General features: G+C 32.4%; 2 protein-coding genes across 2 annotated transcripts in view; one reads left to right on the top strand and one right to left on the bottom strand.

Annotated features, from left to right (window-relative positions):
• LOC111086306 (meiosis-specific with OB domain-containing protein-like) overlaps positions 1-4,907 on the top strand; it is an 80,259-nt gene extending 75,352 nt beyond the window's left edge. Inside the window, exons 10-11 of the mRNA XM_022388670.1 lie at positions 2,197-2,283; positions 4,327-4,907. Of these exons, the coding sequence (XP_022244378.1) occupies positions 2,197-2,283; positions 4,327-4,431 (192 nt within the window). The 3' untranslated portion in view covers positions 4,432-4,907. The remainder of the gene's footprint in view (positions 1-2,196; positions 2,284-4,326) is intronic.
• A 2,358-nt stretch (positions 4,908-7,265) lies between these two features.
• Positions 7,266-8,751, bottom strand: LOC111086307. The gene has a single exon (XM_022388688.1). The coding sequence runs from the start codon at positions 8,090-8,092 to the stop codon at positions 7,364-7,366; it is 729 nt and encodes a 242-aa protein (XP_022244396.1). The 5' UTR covers positions 8,093-8,751; the 3' UTR covers positions 7,266-7,363.
• Between the last annotated feature and the right edge of the window lie 1,811 nt (positions 8,752-10,562).

Here is a 10,562-nt window from a genome sequence, read left to right as displayed (position 1 = left end):
GTGACCATGCTGTGTATATCATTCACTTAGGATTCTATCTCACTATGTATGCAGGGCAGGCTCAGCCTATTTCTTTGATGTCCTTGATAACGAGGCTGTCATGTTTCCTGCATGAGCCTTTTCTAGGGATTCTCTTTTCTCTTGAGTCCCTCTATCCTCTTGGATGAGCTCATTCACATCCCGTTCAGTGGGTTCTGACCTGTCAATGGAGATATATCCCACACATACACTATCTTCTTTTTTATACTTTCCAAATCGTGGTGTCTCACTTGATCCCACACAACACTGGATGTCTCTCTTCCCCCACCTTACCCAGACCTCAAACTGTTTGGAGTCCTTGAGTCTGTCTGTGGGCTTTTCCCACTTACATATGTGGATTTCCATATTCATGGTGAGCATAGCTCAGGTGGCACTTTGTGTTGGCTATGTACTTGATGCCAACAAATCCTATATCCACACCTTTCTGTAGCTTTTGTTTCAATGGGGTGTGGTTCTGGGTGCATGATCCTTTTCCAGCATCTGATCTCCAGGAGTGAGGCATCATCGTCTATTTCCTCAAGCTGATGGCTACTAATCAGGCTTGCCATCATCTTTTGACTCATTTGTCTGGTCTTCTTATTATGATCAAATCTGTCTGTTTTTCATTTTTCTCCTGACAGAGAGGCACTCACTCCTAGGACTTCTGTTTTCTTGTCTCTGGACTTTCTCTATTGGGCCTATAATCACCACATTTAGTTGCCGATCTATCATATCTTGAAATATAAAACCCTGGTGGCAGATCAATTATCTCACCTGGATCCCTACCATAGATTGGTTTTCTCCATTCTGTGGTATATTAAATAAATATTCTCCCACTATGGACATCTTATTATCACTACCTTTTTACCTCCCCTACACTCTTCATTTTCATTCATTTGCTATCTTGCTGAGGATGCCCGGTGTGTTTCAACCTCCTTTTATATGATTCAGATATATTTCTTCCCATTCTCCCTTGCCTTGGCCTCCTCTCGCACTATCTGTGACCACCCCGAAATTTGTGGGCTTGGGAGGGTGATTGGATGTTTTCTCCATTCATCCTTCCCTTTCCTCTCTCTGTGATCACTTCAACCCAGATTGTTTCCTTTATTCTGTATAGTCTATTCATACTGCCCCTTTTTAGCACTTGTAAATGTTGTTTCTTGTCATGGGATTTCTTTTGCTTTCATAACTTATCTCTTTTCACTTTGTACAGTTGGGTTATACTTTTCACCTAGTTAGTTTCTTCTTCCATTAGGGATGACTTTTTTTATTTTTCACGTCTCTTTCCATCACATATGTGATCATCTCACAGCTTCTCTTGCTTATAGCCATTGATGTGTTCTGTATGAGATCTTGCAAGAGGGTTTGTGGATGACCCCATACTCATTAGTGCCCCATTATTTACACTACTTCTTGGATATCACACTCCATTGGCTTTACTTTTATATCACTGTTTATATAATGGAGCTTGTCTTTGTAGTTTATCTTCACCATTTTTAGTGCGGCATTCTAGCTCTTTATGGTGTAGAGAGGTTGGTAGCATTTTTAAAGTTAACATTTTACTTACCTGAAAATGTATTTCAGATAGCTACTCACCTCTCTGCACCAACTCCCACCTTTCCTCTTCACTTCTGGTGCATTTAGTTTGCCTCATCAAGAATGAGCTTATGTTCAAATTCTAGTGTTTATGGAAGTTACTGCACATGAAGGATGCATTGCCCTGCTATTGGTGGAAAGCTATAGTCTAATTATGATTACATCATAGGCTGATACAATACATGTAGAGATGAGAGCTTTGTTCAAGACTTGTGGTATGTGTAGGAATTTATACAAAAGTGCATGTGAAGTAATAGCTCTTTGTGGTTCAGAGAGCTGAGTATCTATCTGAAATACATTTTCAGATAAGTAAATGTTAACTTTAATGGCTTTAAAGTGTACTTTATTATTACTATTTTGCATTACATGTACATTCACATGGGTAATGGGATTTCTCTAGAGTGCTCATGTCGTAGTGTTCTCAGAAGTCCATGTTTCAATAAAGAATCTCTGTAGTGTATTATTGAATGGTATTTTAGTAGCCATCAAAACATTTTTTCACTTTATATGTGGCTATGACTTAGTTTATTTTTACTAAGTTTGTGAAATTTCAATACTTTTATACTCTTAAACATTTTACAGGTAGAAGATTTTACAGCTTTGTCTCTTAGCCAAAAAACTTGTTTAAAATGGAAATTCCTACTTGAAAGATGGAAGTTCTACCTAAAGGTATAATCTCTACATAACAAAACTTCATTATGTTATGTTGAAAGATACAGTATATTCTCTACATAAAAAAACTTCCATTATGTTATATTGAAAGATACAGTACATTCTCTACATAAAAAAACTTCATTATGTTATGTTAAAATATACAGTACATTCTCTACATAAAAAAACTTAATTATGTTTATGTTGAAAGATACAGTAAATTCTCTACATAAAAAAAACTTCATTATGTTATATTGAAAGATACAGTACATTCTCTACATAAAAAAAAACTTAATTATGTTATATTGAAAGATACAGTACATTCTCTACATAAAAAAAACTTCATTATGTCATATTGAAAGATACAGTACATTTTCTACATTAAAAAAACTTATTTTTGTAAATCGTTTTTGGTCAGTTTACTATAATACTGGACTGCTACAGGCAACAGACTTGAAGTCATGCATAATACACTGATGCTGTAACCATATAGGATATAAATCACCCATGAAATGTGCATGAACAGCTACAATGCACTCCATATACTGGCTGGAGTGGGAATCGATGACACCTTGTTAGACAACATCTTGTGATTGATGGGACTTACTTTAACTCTTCATGGCCAGTTAAAAATTTACAACTATTTCATATGAAGAAAAGTAATCGACATATTTTTTATGTAACAGCCACTGCATGATGCAAAGGTTACAGTGGGGTTGGATTCTTGAGCAAGTTTGTCTTCAGACCTCATTTCTTTGAGGAACTCAGAAATAATTAATTTTGCAAAACATCAGTGAGTGGTTAACTCTATCAACCCATGTTGAACATATTGTCTTTCCTGTATTTCAGGAAAGAGAAGTTTGAATAGAAGAGAGTTCATTCAAGATTGTGTTCCATTCACATTGTATAGACTACAAAGACGTTGTTGAAACATACTTTTATGTGTCAAATAATCAGCAGACATTTTTCACACACACACGGGCAACATAGTCCAGATCTCATTTCTGCATTTTTTGTGGTATTGGGCCATCAGAATATTGATGTATCATGATGAACCTGCTACCTTGACAGAGCTGCAACATAGCATACAAGACCAAATGTAACTGTCAGAAATTTGAAGTACAGGGTGTCCAAAAATTTTGGAAACACATTTGAAAAATCATATTGAGAAAAAAAATTTTAACCTAGAGACACATGGTTAATTGCATATGCAAGAATAATGTTTAAAGTTTTTTGGTTTTTTTTTACAGTTGTGGTAGATGTTTTTAACATATTATTCCAGCAGAAAGGTACTCCTTCAAACTGGTGCCTTAGTGTCTGCAACACATTTGGTGAAACATTCTCTTGTCAGTGGATTGGGTTGGGAAGTCTGATCAGTCAGCCCCTGCTTTCTCCAGACATTATGTGTATGGACTTTTTCTTTTTTATGGAGCTTCATAAAGAACAGGGTTTACACTTCTAAGGTTGCAAGTTAGGATGAATTGCATCAATGTGTCTAAGAATCCTTCACAAAGGATACTCCTAAAATTATGCAAAACAGCTGGTAGGAGATTGGGTACAGAATGGACATTTTGCATGTATCTCATGGTGCACATATTGAACTGTGGTAAATATATGATTTAATAAAAACTTTAAGAATTATTATTATACATGCAACAGACCAAGTGTTTTTAGGTTAAACAGCAATATTTTAATACACTTTAACAATGTTGTAAAGTAAAAGTGAAAAATAAATTAATTACCAGCTTACAATAAACTTCACAAAGAATTTTCCAATTGGGTAATTATTTAAGTTCCATAACAACCGTAGGTATTGCAGTCGCAACACTAAATCACAATGAATTATGTTACCACAAAAGAAGGGAATACTAAAGTTTGGATTGTTTTACTTTATATATCAAGTCCAAAGAATTAAAGCATTGTATAATAAAATATTGTATTAAATAATCTAATATCAAATTAGTGGACAAATTTAGTTACAATAAGTGCTTAACCTATCTTATTATACTTGCACATGAAAAAAAAGTATTTTGATAATTGTAAATCATGTCTGTTTTGTAGGTTATGCCTTCTACAAGTAAACAGGGTACCTTCAGCCAGGTTTTAAGCTGTCAAGCTACTTCACCAATGGAAGTTGCTAAAGCACTAGCAAATATTGCTGTCTGATGTGATAAACTGATAAAGTACATTATTTAAAAAAGTATTATTCATATTCAGGATGGTCCATAAGTAGGTATACAGTTGATAATTGATAATTTATGTAATGGCACTTTACACATGGTATGGAATTATGGGGAAATTGAAATCTGTTGCTGTTTACACAATCCTGGAGTCTGCCTACCACCCTTTTGCAAACGTTTTGACACAAATATGTCTGTCCATCAAGTTTTGTAAATGCAACTGTGATGTACCCTTTCATTTCATCAACATTCCGTGATTTCCTACTGTACACATTGTCCTCGAGTACTCTCCAATACTATATACCTACTTTTGGGCCACTCTGTATATATGAATATATATATATATATATATATATATATAGAAGTGCTGATATTTTTACAGTTGAAATAATATAGGATATGCAGAATTATTTTTTTAAATACAATAAATGTTTTATTCTCGGTAAACAAAACTCTTTAATATATATATATATATAATAAAAACTTTAAATGGTATGTTTGCAATAATAAAGTTGTATACTTAATATTATTGTTAGTTCTAATTACTGAACATTTAAGTACAAATGTAAAATGATTCAGACATGCTGTTATTTAGTTCCTTAATAGTTAGTAAGCTAAATACTTGTACTGACTGCTGAACTGGACCTCTCAAAATACTAATGTTGTTTGTGTGCGTTTATGAAGTGTTTTTTATTTTATAATGATTCATAAATATTGAGGTCTCCATGCTTATTCACCACAATCTTTTGACAGTGGGGATTTAGTGGCAGGTATACTTTTATCTAGTTCTCCTTCATTACTCATTTGTTGTTTTTGTCAATCAGTTTCAGGTAGGTACTTTGCACCATGGATTAATTTTCAGACTCCATATTGAAAGAAATGACCAGACTTGTCATATTTTGTGTTGCTAATTGTTTTGTAGATTGGTTGTATTAAATAGCTCCTCTAAAGCATTCACTATCTCTTTTACTTATTTGTAATGTGAAGTTGCTATCACAACTTCATCTTTCCATCATCTACATGCTGATTTTTTCCCACCAAATTGTTTAATTTGTTGACTCAGTATTGATGCAAGTCCTTTTTGTGTTTTCTGTCAGAATATCTTTTATTAATTAGTGTTATGAATAACATGTAGTTGATTCTTTGTCTGTTATATTTTATCTCTTTCTTTTTTAAGTTTCTTTGTATTTCATTTTTCAATAAATGTTCGTTCATTTTTGTCAGTTTGGGCTTACCACACTAATTCTATTTGTCTTTTTACTTTAGGATTTTGTACTTTAAAGGCCTTAACATGCTGTTTTTATATAGTATCTGACATTTTCATTAACCCTTTTGGACTAAGAATTTAATTCTTTAGTCTCTTATATTAGCTTCTTTTGAATTTTTGAGTAGTTTTCAAATAATGTTGTATCTCGAAATGTCTATTTTACGTTTTTGAATCATTATAGCCTAGATATCTATGCTGGAAATATTTTCTGCATATTCCTTTTAAGTTGTTTTTTTTTCTCTAAATCCTGTCCAATGCTTTTCTTTTGTATGTGATAATTGAAATTATATTTCTTTCTTTATCATTCTTTATTGATTTCTTGTCACCTCAGGAACTTTGTTACTAATCAGTTTAAACACAAACACCCCATTGCTATTAGACATCATATGGCTAAGTTAATGTTATATTGTGGACATTTTTATCTGGAATATGACTACAGTGGATGAAGTAGCACATTGTACAGTGAAAGTTAATTTTCAAATACACTGTATTTTTTTCATACACATGGGAATGTTTTTGATGTTGTGGATGCTAAATGTCATACAACCATAAAGTTGTGTATTATCCATATTATGCCCTTAACTATCGGGTGTGCAGCAATATCTTCCACACCCTACTTTTGATAGGCCTAGGTGTTGTACAAAAGTAAATTGATTGGTGAGTAGTTTAACATATAAAATAATTTTGAAAAATTATGGGTGTGACACTCCTTTTGGTAGATTTCACTCTTTGCACCCCTGAATTTTCCCAGCATAAAATTCTTGATAAGTAAGAACACCAAGACATTTAATAAACTAAATTTATTATTATTTTGTGTTACAATACAGATTCTAGCTTTGTAGTTACCTATAATGATCGTATATTTAGTTCTTTTGTCAATAATATCCAAGTGTACTGACTAACATTCAAGATTTTGTTCGGTAATTTCATGCACTGATTCTGTAAGGAAGAAATAATTAGTATCATCTGCATACACATTTGTAGCAAAATGTTATTTAGAAATTTACCTTGGACTTTTTGAGATGTACTTATATTATTGAATTTCATAAAACAAATTATGCTGTATGTTAGTTCTCACCACTTTTCATTGAAAATAAATTCACAATTATGTTGAATTTAGCTTATTTTAAAAATATATATATTATTTTTTAGTTCATTCTTCTCTCCCCCTCTTATCCATTGATTAATTATCTTATTATAAATCTGTAGACCACTTAGCTTTCAGCTATTTCTATTAAAACTGATTCACTGTTGTCATTGTATCAATGTAAATTTTAGATCTCACCTCTGAAATAAGATAAAAACCTTTAATTGAAATTTACTCTAACTATTACAGATTTAAATCTAGAATAAATGATATAGTAAGAAAGAATAGCTAAGTATCGAACTTGGACAAATTTTATTTTAAACATTAAATTCAAAGAATTAAATATATTACTGCAATATATGTGTAAATAACATGCTATTTGAAAGATATATCATAAAGGCATTGATATTTTTTAAATATCAATGATCAAGTTACATTCCTATAAATTGCATTTTTTAGAATAAGGTTTAAACAAATGGATTATAATTTAATGCATTTGATCTCTTATTTAAATATGTCCAAATCCGACATTTTCATATAAAAAACTTAATTTTGGTATTATATTTATCTTATTTTCATTTGCTGCAAAATTTTATCCACATGTTCTTGCCACTGTAGAGGAAGTTGTGAAAACCAGTAAAGTTCAATGTCCCACATTTTGTCATCCATTTTACCTTGTAGCTCTTTCTGCACTCTACGAGATACCTTATCACATATCATCTCAATCAAAGCTTTCTCTCTTTCATTTTTGCAATGACTGCAGTTGTTTTTAAGTAAGCTTGTCTGAGGACAAAAGTCTTGGTGCCATATTGGATGGGTTTCATGATGTGGGTTGTTGGTTAGGTGACTTTGCAAACAACTTTTCCACAAAGCAGTTTCTTGGTTGTTGACAAATCTGTGTGTGTAGCCAGCAAGCATCAAAGGGTCCAACTTGTCTATGTCATGAATGTTTGAGTTGTTATGACCTTTCACATCTACTCCCAATCCCTTTTGTTGCATTAGTGATGCCACCAGCTGGAAGTAATGTAAATGCAAAATATAGTCCATGAGAACAGTCTTTAGTCCCAACCTCTGAAATTCCATTACCCCATGGCCTTCTATTCTGTGACTCAACTCCCAACATGCTTCATATACAAGAATGGACCAGTGGTCACTATTGTCCTTCAACTGACTCCACTTCTTATCATCACCATCTGCTTGTATTTCAGATTTCCACTGTTGTTTTACTACAACACTCTTATAAAAATTGTTCCAGAAATCTTTGCTTTGCAGTAACTGGTCATTTTCATTCATTTTGTTATTAACTAAATAAAAAATAAAAACATGTCATGAAGTATACACAAAATGACCTAAACTGGTTTTGAATATTACTTGTAAAGTAATTTAAATGTCTTTTTTTGTAAGTGTACCTGTGTATTTGACATTTTCTAACAGACCTACATAAAATATAAGAATCATCATTTTAGTGGAAAGTGAAATTATTCTGGTTACACGAGTGAGAACATGTAAGAGTTTTATTTCAATTTTAATTATTGATGTTGATTAGAATCTAAATTTATCATGTAAGTTGTTTTGGCATACAGGATAATCTCTAAAACCATAAAGTTGTGTCTTCTAATTAAGTCTTATATTCATGAGCAAGTATTAAACTCACTAACTGATTTAAAAAAAAGCTTATAACATTAATATTATTATTATTCATTCTTGTATGTAGTGGCAATATATTTAGGTTTCTGAAATAAGTTAAAAGAAAACATCTTCAATAAACTATTTCATAATTCTCTTCTTTGTTTATAAGGGAAAGTACTCTTGCCCCAATTTATTTTAACATCTTTTACTTTTTTTTATTACACTGATAACTGCTGAGGCAGCATTATTATGATGAAGATTTATGCACTGAATGTATCACATTGTTCATTGTATAACTTGTTTTGCAGTGAAAATAATATTACTTTCCAAACTTACAATTATTTCTTTTCTTGAGAACTTAACTGATACTATCTTTGATATCAAAACCACCAACATTATTGTTTATTTATTTTATGTTTTAATTAGCATAGTTTTCTTTATTTTGGTAATTTTTTTTAATTAAACAAGAGCTCAGTGTATAGATATGTTTAACAATTTTTTCATTTAAAATGTTTCAGAAGCTTTATTGAAATTTCAAACCTTTTCCTAGACCAACCATAGAACTACTCAATTCACGTAACCACACTGCTTTGAGCTGCCATTTTAACGAGACCCTATATCTTAAGAGTTCCTGTAGTAACCAGTAAAGTCTAAACCGTTCTAAAGTATGTGTTATTCAGGTTACATTATATATAATGCCACCTGTTAGTGCTTCAAATCTATGACAAGAATTAATGTGAACAATCTAAAATTGTTAGCCAGTTCTTTGTAGTAATTAACACTGTTGTTCAGTATATTACAAGACTAATTTGAATGTTTACTGGTGACTTATCCAATAGCTTGTTGGGAAAATGTCTCCAAAACAGTGCCTTAAAAAATGTTAGTTTATTAGATTGTTTAACCACAATAGAAATAACAATTGGTTTAGGGTTCCTGGATAGGCAGTTCAGTATTTGTGAAGTGAAGAATCTACTGTTTGAATTTGAATAGTAGTTATTCAAATTCCAATTCAAATAATAGCTATACTAAGTTTCAAGTGTTCAGACTTTTTCTATAACACTTGAAACTTAGTATAGTAATCTTGAAATGTCTAGTAAGGGAATTGCAACAGGTTTTGTCTGCCTCCTGCAACTTGTTGATAAACAATGTTATAATTTGGTTAGAAATATTAGTTTAGAAAAACAAATATGTACATGTATTTTCAATCAATTAAACAAGCAGTGTGAGTTGTTAGTGTGGATATACAAAATGTAAAAATCTAACTACTTTTATAAGCAAATATGGGAGGGGTTTAAATTAAATATCATGGGGTGTCATTCAAGTTTCCAAAGAAGACAGTTATCATGCTATTGTATTATGAAGGACCAGTGATATGTGACTTCTTTGAATCATTACCAGACATTGAAGGTGATGACAATTATCCTACAGCTATATCCTGAATAATCAGTTTGCTACTCAAAAAACAGGGTTTGAAGTCTATAAAAAGTTTAAAACCAGCTTGTCAACAGGCAAGACAGTTAATCAGTTCCATACAAGGTTATGACAGATGGCACAGTGGCATGAGTTTCAAGATTTTAATAGAGAAGTGAAGTCTTAGACTATTCAAAGTCGCACTTCAGTATAGTTGAGATGTAAAGCCTGACAAGAAGCCCAAGTCACTATTGCTAAGCTCTTAGACTTAGAAGTATCAGAATAACAAATGGTCAGTATAGAACAACCACAGAAAGATAACAGTGACAATCATAAAGTAAGTGGAAGAAGAGAATGCTAGGAATATTCAAGGAACCAAAAAATGAAATATATTTCAGAAAAGTACTCCACTTTCAGAAAAAGAAATGTATTGTTACGACAGTGGGGGGTCGCTAGGACAGCGCGGTCACGTGACAAGTATTTTAGAAGATTCGCTAGTGCGTTAGGACAGCGGGGTCATGTGACAAATATTCTAGAAGATTCGCTAGTGTGTTGCAACAGCGTTGCGTCAACCGACGCTGGTAGCACGTGTTGAGAGTCTTAGAAGTTTCTAGAACAGGCAGTATTATCGTATATAAGTGCTAGACAGTGAGAGAGACAGACGGAGTTGAAGCAGTAGTGGAGACAGAGACGAAGCAGGCAGGGAGAAAGAAAGACAGCGATT

Source organism: Limulus polyphemus, unplaced genomic scaffold, assembly GCF_000517525.1.
Source record: "Limulus polyphemus unplaced genomic scaffold, Limulus_polyphemus-2.1.2 Scaffold1007, whole genome shotgun sequence".
Lineage (NCBI taxonomy): Eukaryota > Metazoa > Arthropoda > Merostomata > Xiphosura > Limulidae > Limulus > Limulus polyphemus.
The sequence above is the reverse complement of the archived record's forward strand: the minus strand, read 5'-3'. Positions and strand labels throughout refer to the sequence as shown.